The 18,804-nt window shown below is 39.2% G+C and overlaps 1 protein-coding gene and 1 long non-coding RNA gene across 9 annotated transcripts in view; both read right to left on the bottom strand.

The window, feature by feature from the left end:
- The window catches only part of LOC126956042 (uncharacterized), a 45,772-nt gene extending 38,791 nt beyond the window's left edge, over window positions 1-6,981 (bottom strand). For all 3 annotated transcript variants that reach the window (XR_007726215.1, XR_007726214.1, XR_007726216.1), the window contains exon 1: window positions 1,321-6,981. This is a non-coding gene — a long non-coding RNA (uncharacterized LOC126956042). The remainder of the gene's footprint in view (window positions 1-1,320) is intronic.
- A 1,226-nt stretch (window positions 6,982-8,207) lies between these two features.
- RAPGEF6 (Rap guanine nucleotide exchange factor 6) overlaps window positions 8,208-18,804 on the bottom strand; it is a 219,071-nt gene continuing 208,474 nt past the window's right edge. For 5 of the 6 annotated variants that reach the window (XM_050792727.1, XM_050792725.1, XM_050792724.1 and 2 more), the window contains 4 exons: window positions 18,301-18,529; window positions 16,059-16,549; window positions 13,179-13,493; window positions 8,208-11,566 (listed from right to left, as the gene is read on the bottom strand). In XM_050792727.1, coding sequence (XP_050648684.1) covers window positions 11,541-11,566; window positions 13,179-13,493; window positions 16,059-16,549; window positions 18,301-18,529 — 1,061 coding nt within the window. In that variant the 3' untranslated portion in view covers window positions 8,208-11,540. The remainder of the gene's footprint in view (window positions 11,567-13,178; window positions 13,494-16,058; window positions 16,550-18,300; window positions 18,530-18,804) is intronic. The other variant, XM_050792729.1, reaches the window with a different exon arrangement.

Here is an 18,804-nt window from a genome sequence, read left to right as displayed (position 1 = left end):
TTGTAATAGCATCAAACACACTGCTTAAAAATAAATATTACATAAAAAGTATGAAACTCTTAAACCAAAACAACAGAATAGAGCAATAGAAAATCTAAATGGAGAAATATACTACATTCATAGATCAGAAGACTAAATTTCAAGATGTTACTCTCCTTCAAAATGATATATAAATTCAAGAAAATCACAATCGAAATTGTAATTGTGTGCATATGTGTAAGTGTACTTGTGTGTAAGTTGGTAAGCTGGTTCTAAAATTTTTTGGAAATGCAATGATACAAGAATATCAAAAAAGGAGAACAGGGTTAGAGAACTTTCTCATTAAGATACTGATATGTATGATAATACTAGAGTAATTAAGAGTGTGGTATTGGAAAATAGAGAAACAAACAGGCTGATAAAACAGAATACAGACCCCAGAAATAAACTCAGTTATATACACGGACACTTGATTTACAGCAAAGATGGCAGTGAAGTGCGCTAGACAAAATAAAATGTCTTTTCAACAAATGGTGCAGGAACAATCTGTAGGTAGAGGAATGAAACCTGACTCCTACCTCACACTACACATAAATATCTATTCCAGATCTCTTTTAGATCTAAATTTAAAAGGCAAAGCATTTAAAATGTAACACAGAATATATTCATGAACTTGGAGTACAGACTTCTTAAACAGAACACAAAGGCTGGGTGCAGTGGCTCACACCTATAATCCCAGTACTCTGGGAGGCTGAGGTGGGTAGATTACTTGAGGTCAGGACTTTGAGACTAGACTGGCCAACATGGTGAAACCCTGTCTCTATTAAAAATACAAAAATGGGAATGGTGGTGGACATCTATAAATCCAGCTACTCGGGAAGCTGAGGCAGAAGAATCACTTGAACCCAGGAGGCAGAAGCTGCAGTGAGCTGAGATTGTGCCACTGCACTCTAGCCTAGGCTACAATGCAAGGCTCCGTTTTAAAAAAAAAAAAAAGTCAGTAGAAAATGATTTTAAAAAAACCCTACAACACAGAAAGCACTAACTATAAAGGAAAAGAATAATATATTTCTCTAGTTTAAAATTAAGAACTTCTCAAGAGACACCACTAAGTGTATGACAAAGCAAGTCAGAGTGGGACAAGCTGTTTGCCACAGGTATAACTGACAAAGGAGTCAGATCCAGAATATATGAAGAACACCTAGGAATCGATTAGAAAAGAATACTTGCAAAGGCATTTCATAAAAGAGGAAATGGCCTATAGTAATATGAAAAGGTGCTCAACCCCACTAATAACTAGGGAAATGCAAAATGAAACCACAATACCATTTACATACTCACCAAAATGGCCAAACTGAATGAAGAACGCTGAAAATACCAACTGCTCAGAACAGATGAGAACTTGCCAGGGAGTCTTTGGAATATACAGTTGTTCAATATATATTGTTAGACTTTTGCTTTTCTTTTAGTGCATATTTTATGCAGGTATGTTTTTCATTCCCATTCAGAGTCAGACCATTTGTATCTTCTGGTAGATTTCTCTTGTGATCCCTGAAAAAAACCAATGCTTACTGAGTATTGCAAATCCTATGCCCACATTTACAAACACTATACGTATTAGAGTATTGCTAATACCATACTATTCATTCACTATTGTCCAAAGATTATCCAACTAGAATCTAAAATTCTATGACATTTCCTGGTTTGGAAATGCTTCAATTTTGTTACTTCTATGAAGGAAGATTCTCCCCAAATATTTCACTATTGGCTGCAGAAACATCTGGAATGACGACTAAGAAATTACCTTGCTCTCTCTTTAAAAGGAGACTTCCAAGAGTCATATTGTAGCATGGTGCCACCTGGTGGTTCCACTGTATCCATTATATTTTTTTTCTTCTACCATCTCTCCCCCTTTAAGCCCTTTTCTTGTTTCTCCTCTTCCCAGGTTCATCTGCCATTACATTCCACATTAGACAGCAGCACAGTTAACACTTCCCCATGGCCAATTCCGAACCTATGTCGAGTTTTACAAAATGAGATAAAGCACCTCTCCATATGTTTATTAGATCATTTTCTCTTTTATGAAGTGCTTCTTTAAGGTTTTTGCCCATTTTTCTATTGGGTGTTCCTTTTCTTTGGTATATATACCTGGACACCTGTCTTTTGAAGGTTATATGAATTAATATATTTTCCAACTCTACAGGCTTTTTATTCTTGTAAATGGTGTTTTTTTTGGTGAATATATTCTAGTATAGTCAAATATATCAATCACTTCCTTTAGAGTTACATTTTCTTTTATCTAAGATATCCTGGCCAGGCCCCTGTAATCCCAGCACTTTGGGAGGCTGAGGTCAGGAGTTTAAGAACAGCCTGGCCAACGTGGTGAAACCGTCTCTACTAAAAAAAAAAAAAAACATACAAAAATCAGCCGGGCGCAGTGGCGCACACCTGTAATCCTAGCTGCTTGGAAGGCTGAGGCACGAGAATCGCTTGAGCCTGGAAGGTGGAGGTTGCAGTGAGCCAAGATAGTGCCACTGCACTCCAGCCTGGGTGACAGAGTGAGACTCTGACTTAAAAAAAAAAAAGTCTTTATCACTTCTGAGATTTTGTTATGCAACTTCGTTATTTCTTCTGTAAGTGTTCGGTAGAACTTACCAGTAAAGTCATCCAAGACTGAAGTTTTCTTTGTGGAAAAGCTTTTAAAGAAGATTTAATTTCTTTAATAGATGACTATGAAGTTTTCTATCTTGTTATAGTTTTGGTAAGCTGTGTTTTCTATGAATTTGTATATTTCATGTACATTTTACTTATTCAAATGTCTTAATATCTCTCTAATTACTTTGTAATTATAATAATTCTGGCTGAGGTGGGTGGGTCACAAGGTCAAGAGATCGAGACCATCCTGGCTAACACGGTGAAACTCTGTCTCTACTAAAAATACAAAAAGTTAGCTGGACATGGTAGCATGTGCCTGTAGTCCTAGTTACTCAGGAGACTGAGGCAGGAGAATTGCCTGAACCCGGGAGGCAGAGGTTGCAGTGAGCCAAGATCACACAACTGCACTCCAGCCTGAGCAAGACAGTGAGACTCCATCTCAAAAAAAAAAAATATATATATATATATAATAATTCTTTGGTTGGGTGCAGTGGCTCATGCCTGTAACGCTAGCACTTGGGGAGGCCGAGGTGGAAGGATTACTTGAGCTCATGAAATCAAGACCTGCCCGGGAACATAGTGATATCTCATTTCTCTTTTTTAAAAAAAAAAAAAAAAAAAAAAAAAGTAGCCGGGCACACCTGAAATCTCAGCTACTCAGGAGACTGAGGTGGGAGGATCACTTGAGGTTGAGACTGCAATGAGCTATGACTGTACCACTGCACCCCAGCCTGGGCAACAGAACAAGATCCTGTCCCCACTCCTCAACCAAATAATTCTTTTCCATCTCCAACAATGGTTAGTTCTGCTACTTTTTCCCTTGATCATTTTCACCAAGGATTTACCAATTATTTTTTCAAAAAGCAATTCTCATGCCTCAGCCTCCCGAGTAGCTGGGACTACAGGCGCTCGCCACCACGCCTGGGTAATTTTTTGGTAGAGATGGGGTTCCACCATGTTGCCTAGGCTGGTCTGGAACTCCTGATCTCAGCTGATCCGCCTGCCTCGGCCTCCCAAAGTGTTGGGATTACAGGCATGAGGCACCATGCCTGGCCAAAGAACCTACTTATTGTTTAATATTTTGTAAGTTATATATTCTTATTAATTTCTACTGTTCCATTACTTTAACTTGCTGTTCTTATTCTACTTTCTTGAGAGTGCTTAATTTTTAACCTTTCTTCTTTTCTAATATATACACTTAAGGCTATAAACTTCCCTTTAAGTATGGCCTTAGTCATATCCAAAAGGTTCTGATATTCATATTTCCATTTCAATTCAGTTCAAAATAATTTCAGTTTTCCACTGGATTTGGAGGTACATTTCTTCCAAATTTCATAATTTGTATTTAGTTCTGCTGTAATCAGACTGCCTTCTCTATATGATTTAAGCCCTCTGAAATTTAATACTAAGTTTCTTTATGGCCTAACATTTATTCAACTTTAATAAATGATTCATGTTCATCTGTAAATAATATATATTTTGCAGTTATTGATACAGTGTTCTACATAGGCCCATTAGATAAAGTTTGTTCACTATGTTGTTCCAATCTCCTGTCTCCTTACTGATTTGGTGGGAAGGGGTGTGTGTGTGTGTGAGCTTCTATTATTTACTGAGACAGCTGTATTAAAATATTACATACAGACTTCTACTCTTGGTCAAGATGGAATACCTGTCACTCTATCCTCCTGCCTGAAGCAACTAAAAAAAAACTAAATGTATCTAAAACTATGTCACTTAAGACACGGGCCATCAGGCACTGAAGAACGGTTAACTGCTGACCGAACATGAAACAAAAAGAGGTAAGCCCTGCCACTGCCTGAGAATTTATTTCCTGAAGAACATTTCTAGGCCATAATGCAAGGGAGGGGAAACCCAGGCCAGAGTCCACCAATTTTTCCAGATTTTAAGAGACAGGGGCGAGAGTCAGGGAGGCTAAAGTGGCTACAGTTCAACCTTTCATAAACTCTCCGAGGAATAGACAAAGAGGAAACAACTTCCAGCTCTTTCCACGAGGACATTTTTACATTAACACCAAAATCTGACAAGGGTATGAAAAGAAAGGAAAATTATACACCACCTCTCTCTTGAATACAGATGCAAAAATTCTAAATGAAATATTGCGGCTGGGCGTGGTGGTTCATGCCTGTAATCCCAGCACTTTGGGAGGCCGAGGTGGGCAGATCACAAGGTCAGGAGATGGAGACCATCCTGGCTAACACGGTGAAACCCTGTCTCTACTAAAAATACCAAAAATTCACCAGGCGTGGTGGTAGGCGCCTGTAGTCCCAGCTACACAGAAGGCTGAGGCAGGAGAATGGTGTGAACCCGGGAGGCGGAGCTTGCAGTGAGCTGAGATCGTGCCACTGCACTCAGCCTGGGCAACAGAGCAAGACTCCACCTCAAAAAAGAAAAAAAAAAAAGAAATATTGCAAAATAAATCCAGAGATACACAGAAATAATAACATGACTAAGTGGGAAGTTTATTCTAATAAAATGAATGGTGAAGTAGGAGGGTAGGGGTAGACAGGGAGGGAGGAACACTATGAAATACATTATTAATTCACTAGACTAACAGGTAAAATAAAAATAATTTGATCATCTCAACAGATTCAAGAAAAGCATTTGACATAATTCAACACCATATACTTTCTTAGCAAGGCATAAATAAAACTTCCTTAAACTCATAAATACCACCAAAATCCTACAGCAATCAGCATGCTTGATGGTGACATCCGAATGCGTTCTCGCTGAGATCAGGAACAAAGAAAGGAATTCCATACTGACCACTTTTTGAGACAGGGTCTCACTGTATCACCCAGGCTACAGTGCAGTGGTGTGATCACAGCTCAACCTCCTAGGCTCAAGTGATCCTTCTACCACCTCAGCCTTCCAAGTAGCTGGGACCACAGCTGCACACCAGCACGCCCAGCTAATTTTTTGTAGAGATGGGGTTTCACCATGTTGTCCAGGATGGTCTCGAACTCCTGGGCTCAAATAGTCCTCTCACCTCGGCCTCCCAAAGTGCTGGGATTACAGGTGTGAGACACTGCATCTGGCCCATTCTGACCACTTCTATTCAACACCATACTGGGCATTTTGGCCAGTGCAACAAGACAAGAAAAGAAAGAAAATGCAAAATGACTAGAAATAAATAAGTTATTATGAACAGATGACAGGAGTATGCAGAAAATTCCAAGAGAATCTATAAATTGTTAGCATTAATAAATGAACTGAGCAAGGGTGCTAGATATAAGGTCATTATAAAAATCAAAAGTATTTCAATACTGTAGCAACAGCAAACAATTACAGACCTGAACAGACCACAAAATGGTCCAAATGGTCAATAAGTATTTGAAAAGATGCTTAGCATTATTAGTCACTATTAAAATTTAAACCACAAGATACCAGTATATACTTACCAGAATGTCTGAAATGAGAATAATAATAGATTGTCCAGGCTTCTCCAGAGGCAGCCTCTGGGAGAGCCAGTTCTCATCTCTCAAGCGCTTCTTGGGGGTGGGAGGGGTTAAAGGAAGTGTATTTCTGGACCACCACATCCTTAACTGCAGGGACTGGATCTCTGACATCAGACATATATAGTAACTTGCATTTGTTTCCTCGAGTTGCTATAACAGATTACAACAAGTTGGGTGGCTTAAGACAACAGAAATTCATCATCTCACCGTTTTGGAGGCCAGAAATCCAAAATCAAGGTGTTGGCAGGGCACCATCTCCTCTAGAGGCTCTAGGTGAGAAACCCTTCCTTGCCTCTTCTAGCTCCTAGTAGCTGTCAACATTACTTGACTTGTGGCTACATCTCTCTCTGCCATCTTCATGTTGCCTTCTTCTGGTATCTTCCTTTCTCTCTTACAAGGGCACTTGTGATGGCATTTAGGCCCCACTCATAATCTCATCTCTAAATGCTTAATTACATCTGCAGAGACCATTTTTCCAAATAAAGCAATATTTACAAGTTCTCCAGGGATTAGGGCTTGATATTTGGGGTGTGTGTGTGTACATATATATACATCTATAATTTTTTTTTTCAGACAGAGTGTCGCTCTTGTCGCCCAGGCTGGAGTGCAATGGTACGGTCTCGGCTCACTGCAACCTCCGCCTCCTGGGTTCAAGCAATTCTCCTATCTCAGCCTCCAAAGTAGCTGGGATTACATGACCCCGCCACCACGTTTTTTGTAATTTTTGTATTTTTAGTAGAGACGGGGTTTCACCATGTTGACCAGGCCGGTCCTGAACTCCTGACCTCGTGATCCGCCCACCTTGGCCTCCCAAAGTGCTGGGATAACAGACGTGAGCCACCAGGCCCGGTGGAGAAATATATATATATTTTTTTTTGAGACGGAGTCTTGCTCTGTCACCCAGGCTGGAGTGCAGTGGCCAGATCTCAGCTCACTGCAAGCTCCTCCTCTCGGGTTCACGCCATTCTCCTGCCTCAGCCTCCCGAGTAGCTGGGACTACAGGCACCCGCCACTTCGCCCGGCTAGTTTTTTGTATTTTTTTAGTAGAGACGGGGTTTCACCGTGTTAGCCAGGATGGTCTCGATCTCCTGACCTCGTGATCCGCCCGTCTCGGCCTCCCAAAGTGCTGGGATTACAGGCTTGAGCCACCGCACCCGGCCGAGAAATATATTTTCTAAATAAAGAAATAAACTAGTGAGACCGTGGAAAGACGGTCAGGGGGACAGAATGGCCTGGGAAAACCTGGTGTGTGAAGCGGGGGTGAACTGGAAGAAGGCAGAAGTCTTAGCTATAATGGGAGTAAATTCTCTGGGTACCAAGGGAAAACTGTGAGGAGATTTTAAAAAAGGAGCTAAAGTAAGAATTACCTTCTTCTTTGCCAGGGTCCTGGGATCTAATCCCACAAAAGAAGTGGCTATATTTACATACACTGACCAAAAGAGGGGGCAATAGGCATGCTTTCATAGACCCAGCTAGCTGCCCATTTGAAATCTATTCTTTTCCTTCTTCACTGAAAAGAATCCTAAATTTGTTAGGAACATCAATTGCTCAGATAAAACAGATAATTTCCAAGGCACCCTTGGAGCTACTAGCTATGCAACACAGGTCTAACTAATGGGATGTAAATATAAACATGCAAGTGGAGCTTCTGGAAACTACTGTTTTGTTCTCTTTGCATAGAAAGAGACATATATTTGCATCTTTTCCCCTAAGCCTATCCTTTTCAGGCCCCCCACTTCTGCCATCCTTGACAGCATCGTGGAGGAGTTACAGTAGCAGCCCTGGACAGTTTGCCTGTAGACTTTTCTACTGTCAGAAGAAAAACAGACAGACAATAATAACAAAAAGACAAGCTCCAATTGAGTTTATGCCACTGTTACTTGGTTTGCCATCAAACACAATATTTTAAACCTAAACAATAGCTATGGTGTTTCACAGATTTGACATAACCAACAACAAATGGACCACTCCAATTTTTCTGGATACTTAAAAAATAAGGCCTTCACACCAACACAGGTCCCAGATTGGCACTCTTGAATGACTAAGTTTGTAATTATTTCAAAGGTTCTATACATTTATAATCAAGTACAGAGAAGATTAATGTAGATTCTTTATTGATTCCACCAATGTATTAGTAGTATCTGATAATAATAAATGGTATTTTTACATTCTCTTAACCAAAAATATAACAAATATTTACACTCAGTAAAAATACAAAAAGCATACAGAGGCACTGTCTTTCTGAAAGACATAAGTTTAAGAGGTATCAAAAAATAGGAGACAAACATTGCTTGTTACAGGATACCTTACAATCAATGAATTGTGCAGCAGAATTGCTATCTGATTATTACAGATGTGCAGTTTTGTTTTTGTCTTTTGCTGATTAGCTTACATGTCTCAATTTTAAAAGATCAAGTTCAACTGCATTCCGTGTACCAAAAACAAAGAAGCATTAAAAATGCACAACAAAAGCCAAAGATGAACCAGGATTTAAGTTTAAATTTGAACATGTACTGTGACACTTTTCTGAAGATTTATGCCGTTTTTCTAGCCTTCAAGGTAATGCTGAAGGCATACATACACTTTAACATTACCTTTTGTAGAAACTTAAAATTGAATCAAAATAATCATTGTTTTAAGGAAGCTGCTTCTCCTCCTCCCTTTTTTTGTAGAGGAAAGAGCACTTGATAAAAATTGGATTTGTTCTTAAAAACACCCATGATTATCATCACATTTTCAGCCTGGGAGAGATTCTCGAGGAGGTGATGTAGATCGCAATGATGTGACTTATCACCCTCAAGAAAATTCACTAAAGGCTTTTTCTCCCCAAAGATCATATTGAAAGTAATCATTTGGAGTAAATGAGAATTATTAAGTTTAATAAGCTTTTATGGAATCATGTACTGGATTTACTAATTCTCAAAATCTTTCACTATAAAGGTATTTTGTTGAAACTTACTATTTGGCAAAAGTTTGCACTGAGGGTTAACTGCTTCAACAGTCTTGGCAGATTGAGAGTTGTCGTGGGAAGAGAGGGCACTAGTCTCTTCATTAAAATTATAAATTAATAAAATAAAAACAAATGGAGATCTGGAATTAGAGTAAATGCAGGTTAAGGCTTCTCTTGTTCTAGTCATATGACAAACTAAGAGAAGGCAGGAAGGTACCCTTAGTTAAAATAGAAAAATCAAAACCTCATGATTTTTTAAGGGATACATACATAACAAACTACAAAGCATTTGGCTTTGGCTCCTGATCAATGTGATCAGCTGATCCGAACACTCACAGTTAAAGCTAGATAGATAAAACAAAGGCAGCTATAAGGTACAAGTCCAAAACCATAGGCCTCAACACTCTGTGCAAGATATTTACACTATTAAGGACAAAGACAGGTAAGGCTTCCATTTGGTTTGAAAGACCTGATAAATAAAGACATTATGAAAACACACATTTTTCTGGAGAAATGAATATAAAACGATGAGAGTAGACATCTGAATTGATAAAAAAGTGGGTATAGCAAAAATACATTTCACATTGTTTTGCCGTGGCCATGAAAACAAAATTATGTAAATCAGTGAAGGAAAAAAAGTATAATCAGAGGACCACTGTTTATAGGCCAAATCACTGAAGTGTAACTTTCAAACTAGGATTTTTGGTTCAAGTTATTTCCCATTTCAAAGGACCAAGAAAGCTATGGAACCACCAAGCCTCATTTTATCATACCTGGGATTAACTTCTAAGGCTTCAGTTTCAGATTAATGATTTTTTACCACAGGAATTTTTCAGACATGCTATTATTCCTAAAATAAAGAGACAATCATTTTGATGGGAAAGATGAACTACTACCATTTACCCCTTAAAACTGATACATGATTTTAAAATGAAGGGGGATAGGCAGGAAGACACAGCGGAGACAGCTAGGGAAAGACAACACATTTCTACAAGGGAGGCCACAAACCAACTAAATCCTACGTGGGACACATACGGACAGCCATTCAGAAGTAAACCCATCTTGGCTGCAAGTTGATCTGGGTAGTGCATGTTAATGGCTTTGGCTTTTTTTTTTTTTTTTTTTGGTAATTACAGAAGTTTATTAAAATTCCACTTGCTTTTACACTAAAAAAATTGAAAAAATTAAACTTAATATATATAAAACATTATATTTGCAAAAATGTGAAAAATCTGCCTCATCCAGTAAACAGTCACTGAAATTTTAATTAAGAGTGCCATGCCCATGAGGCTGGAAAAGTATGTCCTCTCAAGGGCTAAAAACTGAGAACCAAGAGACAATCATTTCTATAACTCCAGCTCCTCTTTCTCCCACAAAATTTTGCTGCAGGCAGCTGAGAGCTGCAGGGTATGTCAGGTCAGACACAACCTGGTGCTATGAGACATGGGGGTGGCATGCTGCAGAACACTGCATAAAGTCAAATTCATCCTCATGATTACAACACCCATGATAAGAATTTCTTTAAAAAAAGTATTCCATACTTGAGTTATGAGAGATTTTAGTTTTGGATTTCTACAGAACAGGACTCTCTAGAACCCATTCTCTATTTGTGGGATCTATACTTTTAGTTACAATTCGATGCAGCATAACTTTCACTTAAGAAAGAATTTGTATACATGTCATTTAACATCAAAATTTCATTCTTTGGAAATTAGGGTTCCCACCCTCCTCCCCAAACTACTCCCTCCCATTTCCCAAAGGACTGATAAGAAACCCTGTGGCAGCTTCATTTGGCTTTCCACACCATGACCAGCAGGTTCCTAACACCTCAACTGCAAAGGGCTTCCTATTTCTCTCAAACTGAGACCTACATTGCATTGGTGCTACAGATCAAGTCACATCTCTGTGTAGATCAAGCATATCACCTCTGTAAAGATGACTTCTGTTTGGTCAGATCAGAGACAATTTTATGACCTCAAACATGAACATCAGCTAACAAGAGCTCTCAAATACAAACAAAATCACAACAATGCAAATAGTAAGTTATTATTCAAATATACAAGAATATCCTTGGTATTGGCAGATACTTTCAATCTGTCCTTCAGCCCAAGCTATGGCTTGGAAATAATAATGCCACTCTCTTTAAAATAGCTTATTAAAGAAAAATCTATAGCAATATACAGAAGGATCACTCTGAGTTTAAATTTTTTCTGTAACTGTGGTCCCAAGGCAGTTCTGGCGTGCAAAGTGGAGACTGGTATCCAGGCATAGCATCCATTGCTCAGGAAACTATTCATCTGCAGAAAGTAAATGAAAGGAAGCATAACTCAAGTCTATTTCATTGCTCAGAGTAGAGGGAATAAAACCTCTGGACTGGTTGTAGCAATGAACTGTTTGTCAGCAATGGCCTGCAGAATCATGAGGTGGTTCTGCCCATTCCTCCATAACTTTCAGTGGTTTTCAAATAGGTCATCCAAAGGCTAGACTGCTGAAACTTGTTCATTTTCTAAAAATAAAAAAATATAATTAACTGGCAGATGAGCATATTAATGAGATCCTAACAATCTAGTTATCTATTTAGAAAATCAAAGTCAACAAAGAAATCCTCTCAAACATTGCATCGAGGACCAGATTTTATTATAGTAATACCTAGGATTTCTGATCACATTGAAGGTTGACAACAAACTGGAATTTCGTAGTTATTAATCACTTTATTACTCTTGTTTAAAACCATAAATTTTCATTTATTTTCAATAAAACAATCATTTCTGAAACTATTGGCACACCTACAAATTCAGTCAAGACTTTTGCTAATAAAAGGAACTAAATAAATAGAATCATTTCAGATAATTTGGCATTTGAAACACAGTTTCAAGTTTCCATGCATTAATGTAAAATACAATTCCATTAATGTTAACTGCTTTTTCTCAAAATTATCCCATTAGATTGAGCCACTGTTTTATCAAAGATAAGAATATTCCATTTGAGCCACAGGGTACTAGGCACACAGAAATAGGCAGCTCGCCCATTTCATTTAAAAAATACACCATCAGTGCAGGGTACAGTGGCTCACACCTGTAACCCCAACTTTGTGGGAGACTGAGGCTGGCAGATTGCTTGAGTCCAGGAGTTCAAGACCAGCCTGGGCAACATGGTAAAATGCTGTCTCAAATACAAAAAACTGTGGTGGTGTGTGCCTGTAGTCCCAGCTACTTGGGAGGCTGAGGAGGGAGAATTACCTGAGACCAGGAAGTTGAGGCCGCAGTGAGCCATGATCATGCACTCCAGCCTGAGTGACACAGCAAGACCTTGTCTCAACAAACAAACAACCCACACCATTGGTTGGGTATGGTGGCTCAGGCTCAGGCCTGTAATCCCAACACTTTGGGAGGCTAGTGTGGGAGGACTGCTTCAGGCCAGGAGTTCAAAACCAGCCTGGTAAATATAGTGAGACCCAGTCTCTACAAAGGAAAAATTTAACAATGGGCCAGGCATGGTGGTGTACACTTGTAGTCCCAGCGACTTGGGAGGCTGAGTTGGGAGGACTGCTTGAGCCCAGGAGTTTGAGGCTATAGTGAGTCATGATTGTGCCACTGCACTCTAAGCCTGGGCAACAAAGTGAGACCTTGTCTTGAAAAACTAAACAAACCCAAAACACTCCCTGATACTATATTTAGGAACTTTATTTTTTTGAGACGCAGTTTTGCTCTTGTTGCCCAGGCTGGAGTGCAATGGTGCGATCTTGGCTCACCGCAAACTCTGCCTTCCAGGTTCAAGTGATTCTCCTGCCTCAGCCTCCCAAGTAGCTGGAATTACAGGCATGCACCATAATGCCTGGCTGATTTTGTATTTTTTTAGTAGAGACGGGGGTTCTCCATGTTGGATAGGCTGGTCACGAACTCCCGACCTCAAGTGATTCGCCCGCCTCAGCCTCCCAAAGTGCTGGGATTACAGGCCTGAGCCACTGCACCCTGCCAGTAGGAACATCTTACTTTTTAACAGAGATTTCTAAGGCATTTAAAGAAACAAGTACTAATTACCATAAAATATCAGAGTAAAGACCATTTAATGTGTTCAGCAATTCATTTAAGAGCCCTTAAGAGAGCTTGTCAACATACCATCCGCTTCGCTATCTGCATCAGTCACATCTGCTAGTTTAGGATGGAATGGCTGCAAATTATGTCTCTGAGGCTGAGTTACAATCTTCGATGGAACACAGGCCACGAGGTTGCTACTGAGAGAGGCTCGTGGCAGTCTAGAGAGGCTGTTATGCATCATCTTTGATCTCTGCACTGCCACACTATAATCTGGAGGTTTTAGGTGTGGGTGGGGTCCTTCCTTTAGGTCAGCTAAAGAAATCCCCAAATATCCTGGAGGAGTGGGAGGTGGCTCCCTATACCTATCATCCTTCTTGGGTGAGGTGACACAGTACACTGGCATGAAAAATAAGCAATGAAAATGTTAATGAAAAAGAAATTAAAAAAAACAACAAACTTATTACAATGACAAAATAGAACTTAAAAATAGACAAAATGAATAAACTTGAATGACGGCAGATTAACAACATTTTTAAAAAGTTTAATAAACAAACCTCTTTTTAAAATACATAAACAACTATATTAAGTCCTGTAAACATTAAACAGAATGAGAGAGTTGAAGGACATGACACTGATGACAAGCTTCCTTCCGCAATTCAGCCCCCATATCACAGAAGTACATGACAACTCCTGAAGTCACACCAGCCCTAAAGATGTCAGAAACATTTAAAAGTTCACCCTAAACATCTATTCTTTGTAAACTGGGAGAGTTTACATAGAAATGACATTCAGGCCATCTGTTTAAGGGCTGTTTCACCTTCTCCCTGAGGCATGAGCCACTGTTTTCTGGCACTGCTGCGCATATTAGTTCTCGGTCCCAGCACAAAAACTTTAACTTTGCTGATATGAAGGAACTAATTCCTTCAAGAACTTTACTTCTGGCCAGGTGTGGTGGCTCACACCTGTAATCCCAGCACTTTGGAGGCCAAAGTGGGTGGATCACCTGAGGTCAGAAGTTTGAGACCAGCCTGGCCAACATGGTGAAGCCCCATCTCCACTAAAAATACAAAAATTAGCTGGGTGTGATGGGGGGTGCCTGTAATCCCAACGACTCAGGAGGCTGAGGCAGGAGAATTGCCGCATCTGGGAGGCTGCAGTGAACCGAGATCGCGCCAGTGCACTCCAGCCTGGGTGACAGAGTGAGACTCTGTCTCAAAAAAAAAACAACTTTACTTCTAGCATCTGTGTTGTAATTAAGTTGAGAATAAAAAAACAGAATTTTTGAAATTTCATCTTAAATTTCTCTGATTTTCAGCAGACATTAAAAACAATGATGACTTTAAATCCTTTTACTTAAATTTGTAAGCCCTGAGACTAAGGTAAAGCTTCAAAAATCATCATAAATAGGTTAAAGCGGAAGCTCCAAGAAATTAAGACTAGTTCATAAGACCAACAGGAAAAATGGCTCTGAGTATCTTGATTTTGCAAGTGACTTTTAAAACACAAAAACTGTCTGTATACAAGCTGAATAAATTTTAAAAGACCATCAAATAATTCTAATATTAACTTTACCATTAGAGAATTTGGTTTGTCCATATTGAATTTTCTATAATTCTACCAGTAAAATTTGCATGTACTATCAAGGTCAGAAAGGCTTTCCATTCCCATTTGAGGATGGGATGGGTGAGGTGATAGAGGTGGAGAGGTTGCCAAGAGAATAACAAGAAAAAGCAGGCAAGTGATTTGCCCACAGTCAACAAGAAATAAATGATTAAAAAATCTATATTCATCAATGGACAAGAAAAAGATTTTTGTATCTCCGTATACACATATGCTCATAAAGTGGTTACCCGAAAGGCTTCAATAAAAAATCTTGGGCCAGGCACAGTGGCTCATGCTGGTAATCCCAGCACTTTGGGAGGCCGAGGCAGGAGGATCACTTGAGCTCAGGAGTTTGAGACCAGCATGGTCAACATGGTGAAACCCCATGTCTACTAAAAATACAAAAATTAGCTGGGCATGGTGGCGGGCACCTGTAATCCCAGGTACTTGGGAGGCTGAGACAGGAGAACTGCTTGAACCTGGGAGGCAGAGGTTGTAGTGAGCCGAGGTCGTGTCACTGCACTCCAGCCTGGGCAATACAGCAAGACTCCGTCTCAAGAAAAAAAAAAAAAGTTGGAAAAAAATGAATGAGCTAAAAACCCAACCTATAACACAATTTGAAAAGTAACTATAAGATCAACATGTTTCACCTTCACATTTTTAGTAGTTAAATATGACACTATGACTGTTCTATAAATTTAATAGTTGATTATGATATTAATTCAAAGTACAGTCATTCCATATAAGTAGAAAAGCAGGAGTTTTATATCCATGTATTTATACAGTCCAGGAAAGAAATTTGTAAAAAGTATTTGATGGTTAAATACTAAAAATGTTTACTAAGAAAGCTTGGAATGGAATTCACAAACAGGAGTTGGCCTACTCATGATGTACACCAAGAGAGAATACTGAAAAATGTTCTGGACTTCCTTATCGCATTTTCTCTCACTTACCTAAAATCAATAGCAGAATCAATGTTTCTACCACATATGCATAGCAATTGTGGTCCAAACAATTTATGAGGTGATAAAGAGAATAATCCCTTTATTTACCATTGCACACTAATGCGATGATATTCCTCAATAAAACCAAAAACAACTTAAAAACAAAAGACAAACAAACTTGTCCCTCTAATTAAATACCTTCACATCAGACTTTTCATTTTAACGGGTTGAATAGCTGCTCCAAAGTCTTTGAGAAACCATGAATTTTTGGGAAATAATTTGTTTGTTTGTGAAGGAAAGAAAGGTTGTTAGAGAATGAATTTTTGCAATGATAAAATCCAGGGCCGAGATATCCCAATGCCATTTTTTGACTACTTAATCTCTAAATGCCACAGACAACAAAAACACAACTTACCAATCAAGCCCTTTTCTGTACTTGAAGTGACAGTTTTATAAACTGGGTCAGTGGCATCCTTGGGGTCCAAGCCTTCAGATGACTCAGTTGGGGTGCTCTCCAATACTCTCCGTTTAACTGTCCCATAGTTTGGTTCATACGTGTCAGACAGAGAACTGGAGGAGGCCCAACTCTTTCTCTCTAGGCTTCCTTTGCACTGCCCACAAGTTCTAGAGCAGCTTTTAGGACAGGAATAGGGCTCACAGTCAGTGGGTTCAACTTCAGCAATGGGGTCATCCAAATGGGTATGTCTGTAAGAGTTCAAAAAATCCCAGCTTTTTGGGTTGGGAAGGCTTTGGAAGTTGTCATGGGAGCTGCTTGAACACGAAGTCCAACTTCCACGACCACTGTCAGCTGCTTCTATAATGACATGCTCATGAGAAATCTCTTCACTGCTCACAGACGATGAGACAGCTAAACACTTGATTAGAGATGGCTTCAAGAGTGTCCACCTAAAATTGGAGACAATGTACAATTAGAAGTAATTTACAGGCTTGCTGGAAAAACTACCTTCTCTCTATTTCAAGTTATTACTGCCTAAGAGAAATTACAGAGCATGTACCACAAGTGTTCACGCCAAAACATCATGAAGAAAACAATATTATCATTATTTATCACTAAATTCCTTGTAAGTATTTAGTTAACACTCAGAAGACACAGTAAAGAAACTCAAATGCTTAGCAAAGTTTCCTTAGCAAAGTTTCCTTAGCATTTTTCTTTTTAAATTTTAAATTTTTTTTTTTTTTTTTTTTTTTTTTGAGACAGGTGTCACTCTGTTGCCCAGACTGGAGTGCAGTGGCTATTTATAGGCACGATCATGGTGCACTGTAGCCTTTAACTCCTGGGCTCAAGTGATCCTCCACCTCAGCCTCCCCAGCAGCTGGGATGGACCAGAGGTATGCCTGGCAAGTATTTTTCTTGAACTGATTTTAAATGAAAATGCAAAGATGAGATCTGAAATGAATAACATTAAGTATACATATTCATTCTTGGTCATCACAATATTAGACTACTGTCCATGCATACAGAATTAAGAGTTCCCAACTTGAAGAATCATGTTTTATTTTTCAACGTATCTCTGAGGTTAGCCCAGTACAGTGCCAAGTAAACAGCAACTTCCCCAATTACCTATGAAATGAATCATTTATAGCAGGGGTCCCCAAACTACAGCTCATGGGCCAAATTTAGCCAACAGCCTGTTTTTGTATGGTCTGCAGCAAAACCTTTTAAAAGGTTTAAAACAAAACCAAACCGGAAGAATTTGTGACAGATACCGTATGTAGCCTGCAAAGGCAAAAATATTTTACTACCTGGCCCTTTACAAAGAGTTTGTAAACCCCTCATTTACAGTATAGAGCAGAGGTAGCAAACTACAGCCCAGGGCCAAATCTGGTGGTCCCTTTGCTCATTTTTGTAAATAAAGTTTTAATGGGACACAGCCATGCCATTTGTTTATGTGTTGCCTATGGCTGTTCTCGTGTAATAGCAGAGTAGTTGTGACAGAGGCCTTATGGCCTGAGAAATCTAAAGTGTTTACTATGTAACTTTTATAGAAAACATTTGTTGACCTCTGGTGTAGAGATCAAAGTTTAGAAACCTTTATAAATGTGGTAATACTTTATCTTAAATTTTTCATATTAAAGTAGACCAGATTTCATAATATTTATCAGTTAAAATAAACTTTCTCAAAGATTTCCATGTTGCTTGATTCTAAACAGAAATTTAGAGTTAATTTTTTTTTTTAATTAACCTTTGCTAGGTGATTATTCCTACTCCCCAAATTACACTTTCAGAGAACAGGGATCAAGGGCTAGTCCTACTCTCCCAACCTGTCTACAGTGTGCACAGCACTGGAGGCACTTTCCAATATACAACCTTTTTGATTAACCTATAACAGCCAGAATTTCAAAAATTATCTCCCCTATATAAATAGCAGATGCACTTTTGAGTTCTGATTGGAAAGATACATAAAGATAAAAAGTTACTTGAATTTAGTAACACTTCGAAAATGAACACCCATACATCTTTCAAAATAGTGCTTATTTACATATTCAGAATACAGAACATGTGCTTGGCCCACATATTCTTTTATGGATAACTCTGCAATTACCCCATGGGAGGTCCAAGGTCAAGTTAGGGAGCACTGCTTGCAGTGGCCACTTGGCTTGGGTTTTGTGTTATGAACACAGACAATGATGCTTACCCAGGGCCATGTTGACTATGATCTCCTATCCCTGAGGGGTGCTCTGTCTTTTCCAATGCCCCAGTGGGTTCAGGGACTGGCAGGGCCTGAGAGGAACACCGTTCATCCTGTAGAGCTGCAGACATGGAGTCAATAGAACAATTGCTCACAATGCTGGACCGTGAAGAAATCTCACTATGGCTGGAGTCAGACAAGTTGTCAGATTTAGCTGATGGAATAAGTGTGTAACCTGAACAAGAAAAGAGCATTGATCAAACTACAAAAAAAGGGAACATAGGGTGGGGGTAGTAGGGGGAAGGATGAAAAAAAACCCCACAAAAATAACAGAAGACAAAGTAGGAGCAATTTTAGTTTCCATCTACGTAGATATAATGGTGCCAATTATATCTCCACACATTCCCCTACATATTCCCCCTACATATCCATTCACCTACCCATCCACACCAATACAACTACATTCAAGAAAAAGACAGTCAAAGTCCAGTGTTACTAAGAAAACTAGTT

The sequence above is a fragment of the Macaca thibetana genome, chromosome 6 (genome assembly GCF_024542745.1).
Source record: "Macaca thibetana thibetana isolate TM-01 chromosome 6, ASM2454274v1, whole genome shotgun sequence".
Lineage (NCBI taxonomy): Eukaryota > Metazoa > Chordata > Mammalia > Primates > Cercopithecidae > Macaca > Macaca thibetana.
This window is presented reverse-complemented; position numbering and strand designations above follow the sequence as displayed.